The 16,980-nt window shown below is 37.8% G+C and overlaps 2 protein-coding genes and 1 pseudogene across 2 annotated transcripts; all 3 read right to left on the minus strand.

The window, feature by feature from the left end:
* Positions 1–2,407: 2,407 nt before the first annotated feature.
* Positions 2,408–2,812, minus strand: LOC119611498 (annotated as a pseudogene).
* Positions 2,813–4,682: 1,870 nt separating this feature from the next.
* Positions 4,683–6,482, minus strand: LOC119611497 (alpha-soluble NSF attachment protein). The gene is made up of 5 exons (XM_037967087.1): positions 6,221–6,482; positions 5,755–5,938; positions 5,328–5,606; positions 5,089–5,262; positions 4,683–5,031 (listed from the first exon to the last, which is right to left on the minus strand). The coding sequence occupies exons 1-5, from the start codon at positions 6,310–6,312 to the stop codon at positions 4,882–4,884; spliced, it is 879 nt and encodes a 292-aa protein (XP_037823015.1). The 5' UTR covers positions 6,313–6,482; the 3' UTR covers positions 4,683–4,881.
* A 1,734-nt stretch (positions 6,483–8,216) lies between these two features.
* Positions 8,217–12,823, minus strand: LOC119611493 (glutamate receptor 1). The gene is made up of 9 exons (XM_037967084.1): positions 12,746–12,823; positions 12,446–12,613; positions 11,697–12,076; positions 10,630–10,809; positions 10,178–10,564; positions 9,553–10,055; positions 9,111–9,467; positions 8,798–9,047; positions 8,217–8,729 (listed from the first exon to the last, which is right to left on the minus strand). Exons 1-9 carry the CDS (start codon positions 12,816–12,818, stop codon positions 8,241–8,243), a joined length of 2,787 nt encoding a protein of 928 aa, XP_037823012.1. The 5' UTR covers positions 12,819–12,823; the 3' UTR covers positions 8,217–8,240.
* Between the last annotated feature and the right edge of the window lie 4,157 nt (positions 12,824–16,980).

Genomic DNA, 16,980 nt, shown 5'->3' on the forward strand with positions numbered 1-16,980 from the left:
TTAAAAGAGGGACATTAAGAAAAAGAGCGGGGGGGCGAGAAACGGGAGGGGAGAAGAGACAAAGGAAAGGAGGGGGGAAAGAAAAGGGGGGAAGGAGGGGCAAGAGAGGGGGAAGGGAGGGGGAGGAAGAACGAAAACAGAGAAAAGGGAAACACGAAAGAAAAAAAGAAGGGGAAGGAAAGGAGGAAGAGGGCGAAGGAGAAGGGGCAGAAGGAGGGAAAACGAGCGAAAACGAGCGGGCGGGCGAGCGAGCGAGCGAGCGAGGAGCGAGCGAGCGAGCGAGCGAGCGAGCGAGCGAGCGAGCGAGCGAGCGAGCGAGCGAGCGAGCGAGCGAGCGAGCGAGCGAGCGAGCGAGCGAGCGAGCGAGCGAGCGAGCGAGCGACCGAGCGAGCGAGCGAGCGAGCGAGCGAGCGAGCGAGCGAGCGAGCGAGCGAGCGAGCGAGCGACCGAGCGAGCGAGCGAGCGAGCGAGCGAGCGAGCGAGCGAGCCAGCGAGCGAGCGAGCAGCGAGCGAGAGAGCGAGCGAGCGAGCGAGCCAGCGAGCGAGCGAGCGAGCGAGCGAGCGAGCGAGCGAGCGAGCGAGCGAGCGAGCGAGCGAGAGGACCGAGCGAGCGAGCGAGCGAGCGAGCGAGCGAGCGAGCGAGCGAGCGAGCGAGCGAGCGAGCGAGCGAGCGAGCGAGCGAGCGAGCGAGCGAGCGAGCGAGCGAGCGAGCGAGCGAGCGAGCGAGCGAGCGAGCGAGCGAGCGAGCGAGCGAGCGAGCGAGAGAGCGAGCGAGCGAGCGAGCGAGCGAGCGAGCGAGCGAGCGAGAGCGAGCGAGCGAGCGAGCGAGCGAGCGAGCGAGCGAGCGAGCGAGCGAGCGAGCGAGCGAGCGAGCGAGGAGCGAGCGAGCGAGCGAGCGAGCGAGCGAGCGAGCGAGAGAGCGAGAGAGCGAGCGAGCGAGCGAGCGAGGAGCGAGCGAGCGAGCGAGCGAGCGAGAGCGAGCGAGCGAGCGAGAGCGAGCGAGCGAGCGAGCGAGCGAGCGAGCGAGCGAGAGCGAGCGAGCGAGCGAGCGAGCGAGCGAGCGAGCGAGCGAGCGAGCGAGCGAGCGAGCGAGCGAGCGAGCGAGCGAGCGAGCGAGCGAGCGAGCGAGCGAGCGAGCGAGCGAGCGAGCGAGCGAGCGAGAGCGAGCGAGCGAGCGAGCGAGCGAGCGAGCGAGCGAGCGAGCGAGCGAGCGAGCGAGCGAGCGAGCGAGCGAGCGAGCGAGCGAGCGAGCGAGCGAGCGAGCGAGCGAGCGAGCGAGCGAGCGAGCGAGCGAGCGAGCGAGCGAGCGAGCGAGCGAGCGAGCGAGCGAGCGAGCGAGCGAGCGAGCGAGCGAGCGAGCGAGCGAGCGAGAGCGAGCGAGCGAGCGAGCGAGCGAGCGAGCGAGCGAGCGAGCGAGCGAGCGAGCGAGCGAGCGAGCGAGCGAGCGAGCGAGCGAGCGAGCGAGCGAGGAGCGAGCGAGCGAGCGAGCGAGCGAGAGCGAGCGAGCGAGCGAGCGAGCGAGCGAGCGAGCGAGCGAGCGAGCGAGCGAGCGAGCGAGCGAGCGAGCGAGCGAGCGAGGCGAGCGAGAGCGAGAGCGAGCGAGCGAGCGAGCGAGCGAGCGAGCGAGCGAGCGAGCGAGCGAGCGAGAGCGAGCGAGCGAGCGAGCGAGCGAGCGAGCGAGCGAGCGAGCGAGCGAGCGAGAGCGAGCGAGCGAGCGAGCGAGCGAGCGAGCGAGAGAGCGAGCGAGCGAGCGAGCGAGCGAGCGAGCGAGCGAGCGAGCGAGCGAGCGAGCGAGCGAGCGAGCGAGCGAGCGAGCGAGGAGCGAGCGAGCGAGCGAGCGAGCGAGCGAGCGAGCGAGCGAGCGAGCGAGCGAGCGAGCGAGCGAGCGAGCGAGCGAGCGAGCGGGAGCGAGCGAGCGAGCGAGCGAGACGAGCGAGCGAGCGAGCGAGCGAGCGAGCGAGCGAGCGAGCGAGCGAGCGAGCGAGCGAGCGAGCGAGCGAGCGAGCGAGCGAGCGAGCGATCGAGCGAGCGAGCGAGCGAGCGAGCGAGAGAGCGAGAGAGCGAGCGAGCGAGCGAGCGAGCGAGCGAGCGAGCGAGCTAGCTATCGAGCGAGCTATCTAGCTAGAGATCGAGAGCGAGCTAGCGATCGAGCGAGTATCGAGCTAGCTATCTATCTATCTATCTATCTAGCTATCGATCTATCTATCTATCATCTATCTATCTACTATCTATCATCATCTATCTATATCTATCTATCTATCATCTATCATCTATCTATCTATCATCTATTATCTATGGTTGGATTAAAAGTACCTTTGAAAATTACCTACAACACAGATTTTTACTAAAAATTTTGATTAGAAAATCTGAATCAGTTTTATATTTCAAAAGCAAATTTTGCCATTTTTTATTCGACTACCTGAGCCATTTGTGGTCGCCTATTCATTGACTGGCATCCATGCAGGTGGGATCCAAATGCATAACCAAATTGCACAACAACACACCATCACGTAGAGTCAAAGCTAAGACCCTTATTTCCGAGGGTGGGAGCATTGGCCATATGATCTGGTTGTATGATCTGGCAGCGAGTAAGCCAATCAAACACACTCACGCCATAAATCACTATTCGAGGAATTGTTTAAGGCGGCAGCCACAGCACCACTTACTCCGGGCATAGTGGCCACGCCTGTAGCAGCTGCTGCCGAGCCCACACTAGATCCGGAACTATTGTTGGCCATTTTTATAAAAAAACCAGACAGTTAGTTTTTGAGAAAGGCGGAGGGACAAGAGAAATATTCTAACAGGGTCACGGGGAAAATTAATAAAATAGTAACAAATGTTTCTTTTTATCAATTTGTTTTTGCAGTTTGTTTTTTGTTTGCTTTTTTGGAACAAATATATTTTTAGAATTTTCTTTTTTATTTATTAAATAAATATAGTTGGCTGTATGGTAGTGGTGGCTCATTAATTATTTGGAATTAAGTTAACCAACAACAAAAACACTTAATAGTAGCAGTAGCTAAAAAATTACAATACACTTTAGTACTACAATTAATTAATTAATTTCTATTGTAGTAAACATTTTATTCATAACACTTCTTTTTTAAATTTCGATTTTAATTAACATTTTTTCAAGATTTGTTTAACTTTTTGCATAAATTTGAATTATTTTTCTTTCTTAGATTTACTTTTATTTAACACTTAATTTATACACCACAGACAACAATAAAAAAATATCATCATCAAATCACAAATCAAATAGCAAAAAAACTTTGTACACTTTTGTCTGCTTTAATCTAAACGCCAAAAAAAATGGTTATAGCTATTTTATTCGCAGCCAGAATACAAGGCGTCCTTTCAGCTTGAATGTTTCCCAGCTTTTGATAGCAAAATATCCTTCAGTAGCTTTTTTAACAATTTTCACTCTCTTTTTTAAGATTTTCTTTGCATTCTATGAAAATTTCCCTGTACAGGAATTTTCTTTTGATTGTTGTTTTTCTTTTTTTATTTTCACTTGTATTTCCACTTAATTTTATTATCACTGCGCGATGTTAATAAAAAAATTCATATCGTCTATTCTGTTTTGTATAGAAATTCTTACTAGCTGTTTAAATGGAATGTCAAAAATGACATAATCATAATAAGAAAAATAATTAGAGATGAGAGTTTTTGTTTGTCAAAACAGAAACACAGGGTGTGGCAGAAAAATGAGAAACTTGAGTGTAAATAAAGTTATCGATTGGTATTATTGTTTTTAAATGTAATAAATTCATTAATTTGTTAAAGACCTATAATCTGTATTGTAGATAATAATACAATCTAGTCAAAAGGCAAGACTACAGATATGCTTATAGTCTGGACTATAGACAAGACTCATAGTCTGGACTATAGACAATACTATAGTCAGGATTATAGACAAGACTATAGTCTGGACTATAGTCTAGAATATAAACAAGATTATAGTCTGGACTATAGACAAGACTATAGTCCAGACTATAGACAAGATTATAACCTGTATTATAGACAGGACTCTAATCTGGACTATAGACAGGACTATAGTCTGGACTATAGACAAGACTAAAGTCTGGACTATAGACAGGACTATAATCTGGACTATAGACAAGACTATAGTTTGGACTATAGACAAGACTATAGTCTGGACTATAGACAAGACTATAGTCTGGACTATAGACAAGACTATAGTCTGGACTATAGACAAGACTATAGTCTGGACTATAGACAAGATTATAGTCTGGACTATAGACAAGACTGTAGTCTGGACTATAGACAAGACTATAGTCTGGACTATAGACAAGACTATAGTCTTGACTATAGACAAGATTATAACCTGGATTATAGACAGGACTATAATCTGGACTATAGACAAGACTATAACCTGGATTATAGACAAGACTATAATCTGGACTATAGACAAGAATATAGTCTGGACTATAGACAAGACTATAGTCTGGAATATAAACAAGATAATAGTCTCGACTATAGACAAGACTATAGTCTGGAATATAGACAAGATTATAACCTGGATTAAAGACAGGACTATAATCTGAACTATAGACGAAACTATAGTCTGGGTTATAGACAAAACTGTATTCTTTTCTTTTTAAAACTTTTAAAAACTCTAGTGACACTCTCAAATTCCAAATAAAAAACTTTATTTTTTGTGCTTTTGGACACTAGTATTGGACACTAAATCAAGACCAGCTGATCCCAGTTATTTATTATTTTTATTATTACTATTATAAAGGTATATAATAATACTAATTTTCTTTTACTTTTGTATACAAAAAAAAACAACAAACAAAATAAACGTTGAAGATAAATGGTTCATGTATAATAAAGATATAATAAAAATAAAGATTTTTATCGCAGATCAGGATCCTCATCAGCAGCTTTCTTGATACGCAATAAAATGGTAGTATACCATTGATCCAAACGTGAAATGCTATCATAGTTTTTCACAGCCTCGGTGAAACCATCAATATTTTGATCCTCCAAATGTTCACAAAGAACCTAGAGTATAAAATAATTAATATTTTAATTTTTTTAATTATTGATGACATGAATTACCTTAATCAATTTATATTCTCTGGAGTCTTGGAATGCTGGGTATTGATTGGAGTATTTCTCTATAGCATGTTGGGCATTTAATAAATCAATACTTAAATGACATAAGGCGGCCCTAAAGAAGTATTCCTTGGCACTGTACTTCAGTAAAGAACTTTCCAAGGAAGTGGCAGCCACCTGGTTTTTGTTTAGAATTGAATTAGATATTTCATGAAAGAAAAAAATCTTGCCTTTATTCATACCTGTTCATATATGGATATGGCTTTTTCATAATCTTCCATTTGTGCGGCATATTGTGCTACTTTCAGCATACATTTATTTGCTGAACTAACTGATTCTTCTCCCTTAAAATAATCTGCAGCTTGTTCATAATGTTGTATGGTTTTGGGTAAAGTATTGGGATCACTTTCATACATTTCCGCTATACTTTGATGATATTTAGCGGCCATGGTAAAGCGTCCCATGTCGGTGTAAATATCTATAGATTTTAATAAACATTCGACGGCTTTCTCAACATCAACCTTATGAAAAATTTATGGAAATTAATTTAATTGATGAGGAATTTAATGGAAAAAATAAATTTGTGTTACAGTGCGAAATAAAAGCAAAAAGATGTTTATATATGTATGTATATAAATCATATATGTATGTACGTCATTCATAATATACCTTTTTATAACAATTCGAGGCGTCGGCATAACCAATTCCAGCATCATGACGACTACCATTACGGGCATGTAAATTAGCAGCTTCACAAAAACATTCACCTGCCTTAGTCCAATTTTTTGACATTTTAAACATATTACCAGCTCGCTGGTAATGTTCAATAGCTTCTTCCAATTTATTGGAACCACTAAAAAGCAAAAAACAAATCAGCATAAATCATCGATAACCCATGGAATATACACAAATAATATCACAAATAATTTTAATTGCCAACATAACAACAAAGCTAAGTTTGTAAGTGTAGGGTGCATAAAATCTTAAACACTTTTTTAGCATAAGGTCAAGTTTCTTAATAATAAAAAAGTCACCATATTTTTTATATTATTTCCCTCTTGTGTTAAAATGACTAAAAATTTCTCCACACACAAACAATTTCTTTGTTGTCAATTATTTATTTGATCTTTATTACCCAAATAGTGCACTGAAGAAACCCTTTTGTTGAGTCAGCTTTTTCTCAGCCTCGGCCATCAGTTGCATGGCCTTTTCCTGATTATCACCCATTTTAGGATTTGCAATTTATATAACTTTTTAGGCACAATATTAAGCTCTTGAAAATGTCGTTGTTTTTTCACTTTTTTTTATATATATATTTACGATTATATTTATTTGCGTTTAAAGTAAATAATAAAAAATTGACTTTCGATATAGACTTTCTGGCAAAAAAAAAGTATGAACATCTGTCAAAATACGCAGAGTTGTATATTTTAGGCCTAAGTAGGGTTTCCACTGCTATCACTTACAAAACTACATATCTACTAGGGTTCTATAAATCGACTTTCGAATAATCGAACAATCGACTTTTGTCGAAAAAAGTCGAAGTCGACTATTTTGTTCCAAAAAAGTCGATAACTTTGTAAATAAAAGTCGAAAAAAGTCGAAAAGTCAAAAAATCGGAAAGTCGAAAAAGTCGAAAAGTCGAAAAAAGTTGAAAAGTCGAAAAAAGTCGATAAGTCGAAAAAAGTCGAAGAAAGTCGAAAAAAGTCGGAAAAAGTCGAAAAGTCGGAAAAAGTCGAAAAGTCGATAAAAGTCGAAAAGAGTCGAAAATTTTAAAAAAGTGGAAAAGAGGTCAAAAACTCTAAAATAGTCGGAAAAACTCGAAAAAAGTAAAAAATAGTCGAAAAAAAGTCGAAATAAATCGAAAATAGTCAAAAAGTCGTAAAAAATCAAAAAGTCGGAAAAAGCCGAAAAGTCGAAAAAAGTCGAAAAGTCGAAAAAAGTCGAAAAGTCGGAAAAAGTCGAAAAGTCGGTAAAAGTCGAAAAGTCGGAAAAAGTCGAAAAGTCGACCATTTATAAATACTAAAAGTCGAAAAGTCTAAAAGTCGACTTTTAAATAAATGAAAAAGGTCGATTTTTCGACTTTTCATAAAATGGAAAAAGTCGAAAAGTCGACTTTTAACTAAATGCAAAAAGTCGAAAAGTCGACTTTTCGTTCCAACTATAGAACCTTAATATCTACAATTTCAGCAATTTACTGATTCTCATCAAAACTACGGTTTTATATTTGTAACTTCTAAAATAAAATTTTCCGATCCTATAAAGACTATATATTCCGAGTCCGTACCATGTCGGTTGTTGTTGTTGTAACAATTCAACTGTGGCCGATAGTTCTTTCCTGGGAAAAAAAAACTTTTGATTGATACAGCTGTCGCTGGGTTTGACAATCATTGAACGACTCGGGTCGTTCCTGAGTGAAGATCCATACCGGTCAGTCCCTCTGTATGTCCATATGTATTTTGAAATTAGTTTTCTGAAATTTTTCTACAAAATTTAAATCTTTAATAATTGTATCAGACATGCTTTCTTGAAATTTCTTACTTAAAATCAGCAAAATCGGTTTTTTTTTATCATTGTTGATTAGTTTTGCCACAAACACAGATCTTTTTTGTTTTACAGGAGTTAACATGGTTGAAAATGATTTAAATGGGAAATACATATAACTCCTGCAAAATGGAGTTACATTCGAATATCGGAATTACTAAACATAAATCTAATATATATCAATAGATATCGTATTACTAACTAAAACCTGAATCGGCTTATAATTAACCATAGCTCCCACTATTCAGCGAAAGTTTTTCCGGATCGACATATAATTGGTCATAGCTTCCATAAAGTCCATTTCTCAAAATCACTTAATCTTAAATAAGTATACTCGAAAATGTTTAGTTTACAGTTCCTATATGAAGTTCACTTCTGAAAATCCCTTAATCTTAAAAAAGCATGAATTAATAATTATATCGGTATGCAATTTAAGATGCGAAATATTTTCCGGAACGGCCAGACCATTTAACGATGTCCGTAAGTATGTTGAAAACTATATTCTGAATATCACATTGAAATCCATTAAATTATTGAAACAACTACATAAAATTTTATTTCATAATAATCAAAAGTGCAGTAAAAAGTAATAAATTTAATTGAATTTCCATCTATTCCACATAAGCCGGTAATTCACTGCTATCCTTTAAGGTATCAGTACTATCCAAACGACGACGTGTAGACAAACCCAAACGTCTTGGTTTAAATTCTGAACCCATTGTAATGCTATCGGGTATTTTGCGACCCCTAAATGTAGCCGTTTCAAATGACGGAGGTGGCGTGGGATTTTTCTTCTCCGTATGCCAAACTTCGGATGCCTTTAGAGACGCATCCAAAGGTTTAACTTGTGTCACTGAACCCTTAACAGAAGTTTTGGGTAATTTTTTCTTATAGTAAAACACCTCCAAAGCCAAAGTAACCATAGCCAAACCCAAACCAAACAGTGTGGCTATAAAGACACCACCCAAACTTTCCAAAGTAATGCCTTCTTGTTCCTCCGATAAAGGACAATTGGCACGAGTATGATTCCAATATTTTGCCTTCAACTCCTCGAAATAGCGATCCTTTTGTAATTCCAATAAAGCATAGCTTAATTCGCTCTAAAATTTAGTAAAATTTTAAGGAAAATAAAAAAATAAATTGAAGATTAAAATATGAATCAGCCTACCGATAAATGTGAACCCTGCTGCACTGCTATGGCATAAGGTTGTTCGGCAAATACTTCGCCCACCTCGGTTAGATTACAATTTCTGGTAATTTCATATTTAATTTCCGATGAATCATGTATAAAGGCAAAATCAGCATTTATATGTTCATTAACTTTTCGAAAACCCTCCTCGGTATCTTTAACTGGCATAGAGCTATTTATAGCTAATAATATATGACCATATTGCTCCTTTATAGGATAATCCCAAATGCTGGAAACAAAATAAAAAATTTTAATATTTTAAGAAATATTTTCTGAATTCCTTAATTCAGACCGAAATTTATGGAAATCTCTTGAAGCATTTAGTGCCAACTCCTTCCACATGCGATAGAGTGTGTCTTCGGCAAATTTCATATTTATAAAATATTGATGTGTATCGGAACCATCTACCACCGTGTAATTTATACGCGACTGTCTAGCTAATTGTTCTAGAGATTGTACTGGAGTCTGCATTCTTTCCACGGTTAAAAAGGCAGCCAAATTTGCTGTAAATGTAGCCAACATTAAGACCACAAACAGCCAATAGGCGGCCACTAATATGCGTCCAGATACCGCTTTGGGTGCTTCACCACCTCCCTGCGGTGTAAACGAGGTCAGAGCAAACCAGAAACTTTCACGCAAAGTAAATTCTCTGGAGGTTTTGAGGGTAAATAAGATAAGGAAGATGTTTAAAATTAAGTTTAAATGGTAAAAATACTATATTTTTCCACACCCACCTGCACGGATACGGATAAGCATCCTTATTATTTCTCGAACTATACGGTGAATATTTATCCATTACCCAAATCATAACAGCAGTAGCCACCAGTGCAGCAATAATACTCATCCATACCTCCACTCTTAGGACGGTCATAAATTTGAATAGTGAAGTTTGCCTTACCGGATTACGCATTACAATCGATATGCCAGTTTGTTCAAAATACGGTGCAATAAAATCAATAACTTCCTCTCGTTCCGAATACATTTTCAAAGCGGTTATCGCCATATCTGTTTCACCACTAACCAAATCTCCCACAATACCATCCCAAGTTCCAGTGTCCGGATCACGTTTACCAAATTTTCCCTTTACCGGATCTATAAGCTCATATTCAAAGTTTAATTTTTCCGCCAGGGTTTCAATGAAATCGATGCAAAATCCCTCCCAAAGGGGTTTGCCATTAGAGTCTAAAATCTTTTCGCCAGTTTTTTCATCGCGACGATAATAGCTCCAGGGAATGGCCTGAAGAATGTGAGATTAGAATTATATATAAATAAGAAAGCGTAACGATTCAAATAAGTTTAAAGAAATTTCATATAATTCTGAAATATTTGTTAAACTGATGGATTATTAATGATATATACCTCTGTTGTCCCTATCCGGAAGAATCTCTTAGCCGGCGGTATAGCTGGTATTAATTTCTTCAATTCCCCATTTTGCCAATTAGCTAAATCGGTAACGGCATCATGTTCACTCGAATAGAAAGTTATGGTCATATTTACATTAAATGTTAAAGGCGGTATTACATCAACTTCATCATCAAATTGATTGGCGGGATTTGTAGTAGCAAAAGTCATAAAATTAGTAACACTAAAATGATCTAAAATATCAAAGTTCGGAGGAACAAACTGATCCGTTTCCTCGCTGGTGGTGGCATTACACTCAACGTTCAAAGGTTTCAGCCAATCTAAATTCGATTGTCTAATATCAATTAAACTGCGGAAAATGTCCAAGAGTAAAGCTCTTTGCAGCTTTAAAATTACAAGATCGTTATAAGATTATTAGCTTTTTAATATTAATAAAAAAAAAAACTTACTGTAAAACCACTTAAACAATAGGCATCTTTCATTTGCATGGACCGGCAAATGGATCTGGGATTTAAACCAAATTTATTGGCTTTTTCCACTTGTTTTTTATATTTGAATACTCTATCCTTGGTATCCAAATAGATTAAATGCCATTCGGGATTACGCAAAAATACATTACCGGCGGAGAGCTACAAAGGTTTATATAAAAAAAAACTGTTTTATTTATTCTAAACTTTAAGAACTGAACTAGAAGAGAACTAGAACTGATCTAGAAAAGAACAGAACTAGAACAGAACAGAACAGAACAGAACAGAACAGAACAGAACAGAACAGAACAGAACAGAACTAGAACAGAACTAGAACAGAACTAGAACAGAACTAGAACAGAACTAGAACAGAACTAGAACAGAACTAGAACAGAACTAGAACAGAACTAGAACAGAACTAGAACAGAACTAGAACAGAACTAGAACAGAACTAGAACAGAACTAGAACAGAACTAGAACAGAACTAGAACAGAACTAGAACAGAACTAGAACAGAACTAGAACAGAACTAGAACAGAACTAGAACAGAACTAGAACAGAACTAGAACAGAACTAGAACAGAACTAGAACAGAACTAGAACAGAACTAGAACAGAACTAGAACAGAACTAGAACAGAACTAGAACAGAACTAGAACAGAACTAGAACAGAACTAGAACAGAACTAGAACAGAACTAGAACAGAACTAGAACAGAACTAGAACAGAACTAGAACAGAACTAGAACAGAACTAGAACAGAACTAGAACAGAACTAGAACATAACTAGAACAGACCTAGAACAAGAACTGGAACAGAACTAGAACATAACTAGAACATAACTAGAACAGACCTAGAACAAGAACTGGAACAGAACTAGAACAGAAAAAAAAAATAAGATTTTATAGTAAATCATACCAGCTATGAGAAATTATATTTTTAAGTTCTTTAAACTATAGTTTTTTTAATATTTCCTTATAAAACTTGTAAATCTATTTACATAGTTCCGAAACCAAACATTTGTCAAATATATGTAAAATTACCAGGGACTTACCTTCTCATAAATTGTATTCATATTTGTACCCTTAGCAAAAATTGCATAATACGATGGACTCGGTCGTAAATCCTTTAAACGTTGTACAATATCCACATTACTATCGGCGGCATTCATTATCAGAGTTCGGAATGGATAACCCTCTACCACTTGCAGCAGAGCCTCCGTTCTATCCTGTTCGTTTTGTGTAATTAATACTACATCATTGCCGCCCTTTTGTTGTAGAAATTCACTAAAAACATGTAGGAATGGTTTAAGCATACGATCCACTCGTAAATAGGGTATATTACGGGCTTGAACATATTCCATACCCTGATTCCAGGGATGATAGGTAAAATCCAAAATAATCGATACTTCCAAAGTTGATAGAATATCGCAAACTAAAGAAAGAAATTGAAAAATCTTAGCAGATAATAAATCACCTGATGAAGTTAGATGTAACTACAAATCTTATTTGAAAAAAAAATCGTAGTTAAAAATTTCAGAAAATATCGTTTAACGCGTGATAAATCTATGTATTGAGTATCTCAGAAAGATTCTTTCATTTGTATTAAATTACTTAACTTTTCAATATAAGATTTCCGTCCGAGATACTGAACACGGCGTTATTTATGTATATCGTTCGAAAATTTTACAGTTATTAATACAATTTCCGTCCTGAAAGTTTGACTATATAGATTAGTAGTTATTCCTAACTAAAACTTAAAACTCTATCGTTATTAAGGGTGCAGGTTTATTTTAGATCTTACAAGTTTTCATATTTCTATTATTGACTTCATCCGCATCATCTCCTTCCATTGATTCCACAACCATAACCGCATCCGTTATTTCCGACTCTAAATGTAAATTATCAACTTCCTTCAAAGCGGCCGCAATATCGGAGTATATATCCCTTTGAACAGATTCTACCCAAAATACTGAAAATATATTTTAAATAATACAAATTCATTGCTTTAAAACAAACTCAATTGAAATCAAAAAAAAAAAAAATGGCTTTTCAATCCGCCGATTTTTGTCTTAAGAAGTATTTTTAACCATTTCTATCTTACCGATATTTAAATCATTGCTTTGTACTATATGGAAAATATTCCATAGTATAACCGCTACTTTAATCACAGACATTTTCTTACAACTTTTTCTTTGGAAATAATTCTGCTGCAATAAAATCAAAGTTAATCACTTCAAATTCAAATAATAATTTTGTAAATTATTAATTTTGCATATGATTGTTTTGGAAAAGGATTCCATATTTTGTCATGCACATTGCAAGAGTAGTGCAATCGTATTTAATGATTTATTAATAACATTGTAATTTGTCGTGATTTTTTTAAATTAAATTAACCTTAGTATTACTTACTGACTGCATAGAGGGCCATTCACACTTGACGTCAATAAAATAACTATATTCACAGATTTAATGACGTTGATAAAAGAGTTGACCTCATATTTTAGGCATTATTAAGGCTCATTTTAATCCAATAGAGAAGCGCATTTTGGAATTTAAGTCAACAATCTTTCAGCGGGTCATTTCATAAAATAATCTCTTTAGATTTCATGTCGTTTGTAGGATACTTGATTCTATATTTAAATAACGATTTGCAGACTTAATCGTCATCCTGTCGCTCTTCCCCTCTAGGTTGAAAGAAACAGAATTTCCTGTTGTTAGATTTGACAAACGTTCTAAGTAATATGCTCCTATCACTTCCTTAACTTTCAGTATCAAGTTAAATATGCCAGGACTATTAACAGCTTGGATCTAAACTTTGATTTATCAACTTCTGTTGGAACATAAGTTTGTATTGAGTCGAATACTGAGAGATTGAGAAATGTTCATACACATACTAATATTTCTCCAGATCATTTTGAAAAATTATAATATAGTTTTTTTTCATTAGATTTGATGTCGTTTGTTTGAGATCTCATCTCATATTTATAGGATTATAAGGGTCTGATTTTAACTCAACAGAAGCGATATTGATATCGATGTCAGCACTCCTTTCTTCAATATTTAGACACAATTTGGACGTTTTCTCTTCTTTTTTATGATAATTGCATCCCTTTGGGATATTCGTCATGAATTGAAAATTTAAACAGATTTTAACTGACTCGTTCGCGTGCTCTTTACGAAGTTGAAAGCAGCTAATAACATTCCCTTATTCGAATCGAAATGCAGAATATTGAACTTTCCAAACGTAAAAAAATTCCATTCGAATTGAAATGCAACGTTTACCGATTATAATGCATCGGATTCCTTTCTCTTGAAGTCTTCAATAGATCTATATGTATTTATATGGAAAAGCCAAAGAATCTGTATTAAATGTAGAACATACATATGCCAAAAGTTCTAGCTGGAACCACACATACCGAATACTGATACTTGTCGGAATCAAGCTATATAGATTACTATCCTTTTAAGTTTTAAAGCTATACAACCTTCCAGTCGATATTCTGATGTCCGTTGTTGATCATGATTTCTATGTTTTGGAAGTTACGGCATTATATGAAGGAGCCAAAGAATCTGGAACTATCAAAACTAACATACGCTAGAAGTTCGAAAGGGAATCATGATCACGATTGTGCTTACAAATGGTGTTTCCGGTTTACCAGATTTGGGGACGCTAACGTTTTTTACGGAACCAGCTACACAAGTACCTTGAAAAATTCCTGGAGTTGGTGTTGTGCTTTAAAGATTAACAGACAATGACGTAAACATGTAGGATCTGGGTGGTAATGGAATTGTTGACGTTGTAATGATGCCAGATGGATTAGATTTGGACTAATCATAGTACTTTGCGATATTGTTGTCCCCTGCGAATTCTCGAGACTGGACTGTTTGGAAACAATACGTTTAGTTTCGAATGTTATCTTTCCGGATGCTATATGAAATGCGTGATTAGGAAGAGATCGATCGATTATGATCCGTTCTTGATCATTATTTCTATGTTTTGGAAGTTACGGCATTATATGAAGAAGCCAACTAATCTGGAACTATCAAAACTAACATACGCTAGAAGTTCGAAAGGGAATCATGATCACGATTGTGCTTACAATGGTGTTTCCGGTTTACCAGATTTAGGGAAGCACACGTTTTTTACGGAACCAGCTACACAAGTACCTTGAAAAATTCCTGGATTTGGTGTTGTGCTTTAAAGACAATGACGTAAACATGTAGGATCTGGGTGGTAATGGAATTGTTGATGTTATAATGATGCCAGATGGATTAGATTTGGACTAATCTTAGTACTTTGCGATATTGATGTCCCCTGCGAATCCTCGGGACTGGACTGTTTGGAAACAATACGTTTAGTTTCGAATGTTATCTTTCCGGATGCTATATGAAATGCGTGATTAGGAAGAGATCGGTCGATTATGATCCGTTCTTGATCATGATTTCTATATTTTGGAAGTTACGGCATTATATGAAGGAGCCAAAGAATCTGGAACTATCAAAACTAACATACGCTAGAAGTTCGATAGGGAATCATGATCACGATTGTGCTTACAATGGTATTTCCGGTTTACCAGATTTGGGGAAGCACACGTTTTTTACGGAACCAGCTACACAAGTACCTTGAAAAATTCCTGGATTTGGTGTTGTGCTTTAAAGATTAACAGACAATTACGTAAACATGTAGGATCTGGGTAGTAATGGAATTGTTGACGTTGTAATGATGCCAGATCGATTAGATTTGGACTAATCTTAGTACTTTGCAACATTGCTGTGCCCTGCGAATCCTCGGGACTGTGAACTTCAAATTGTTCATGAAAGAAAATGATAAATAGTTGTGCGATTCACTGGCCAATCGACCACAAAATGACGCATTCTTGATTGTAATATCGATAGATAGATAGATAGATAGATAGATAGATAGATAGATAGATAGATAGATAGATAGATAGATAGATAGATAGATAGATAGATAGATAGATAGATAGATAGATAGATAGATAGATAGATAGATAGATAGATAGATAGATAGATAGATAGATAGATAGATAGATAGATAGATAGATAGATAGATAGATAGATAGATAGATAGATAGATAGATAGATAGATAGATAGATAGATAGATAGATAGATAGATAGATAGATAGATAGATAGATAGATAGATAGATAGATAGATAGATAGATAGATAGATAGATAGATAGATAGATAGATAGATAGATAGATAGATAGATAGATAGATAGATAGATAGATAGATAGATAGATAGATAGATAGATAGATAGATAGATAGATAGATAGATAGATAGATAGATAGATAGATAGATAGATAGATAGATAGATAGATAGATAGAGTAGATAGATAGAAAAATAGATAGATAGAAAAATAGATAGATAGATAGATAGATAGATAGATAGATAGATAGATAGATACCCCACATAGCGACGGTGTTCTGAAGAATCGATAGATTTGAATACTCTACATTGTCCGATAAGTACCTTCGTCCTCTCCTGTATGCGATCGAGTAGCCTCAAAATAGACTTTGAAGGTTGGGCCGAGACCAAAAACAATTATTTACCATAACACACCCTATTGAATGATTGGGAAATGTCTAGAGCCACCACTTTCGCCAAAACGATGAATGAAATCACACAATTTTTCCGAAAGGAAGGCTAATACGCCTCCCCTTGAGCAACCTAAGCGAAACTATACTTACCACAACTTTAGAAAGTGTAGAATAGATTGCTAGGGGCGATCAGCTTCTCTTTTTTTAGGAATTGGCGTTACACTGACAATCTTCCAGGCCACAGGAAATTTGACGGCATGGAATAGAATGCTGAAGAGATTAGATAGATAAAGCATCAAGACCAGTTGCTGGTCTGTCATCTTATTTATGTAGTGATCCCTTTAAACTGCTCAATTTCGAAAGAATAGTTTTGGCATAGTTACTAATACTCTAACCAGCTCGGGCATTGCTTGATTGTTTTCCGGAGTTGCTTGCAAATAGTCCAGCTAAAAGTTTAGCTTTATCCAAGGGTTTGGTGAATGTTTGGTTATCCCTAAAAAGAGTAGGACTTGAAGAATGACAAGAAAGTTTCTATAACCCGGTGAGCAATAAAAACCTTAGCACGAAGACGATGCTAGTATAAAGCTTTTTTCTCATCTTAGGTTAACAAAAATGTGGTCTTTTTGCGTAGCGATTCAGTTTCGAAGTCTGAATAATTTCTCTCTGGAGCTGATTACAAATTCAGATTGATAATTTTTCCAATGGAATGAATTCATTTCCAGCATAATTGTTTTAAATAAAACCACTTGAAGAAAGAAATTCTTATTTCA

The sequence above is a fragment of the Lucilia sericata genome, unplaced genomic scaffold (assembly GCF_015586225.1).
Source record: "Lucilia sericata isolate MDLA Ls3-8-SP2 unplaced genomic scaffold, ASM1558622v1 Contig001465F_arrow, whole genome shotgun sequence".
In the NCBI taxonomy this organism is placed as follows: Eukaryota; Metazoa; Arthropoda; class Insecta; order Diptera; family Calliphoridae; genus Lucilia; species Lucilia sericata.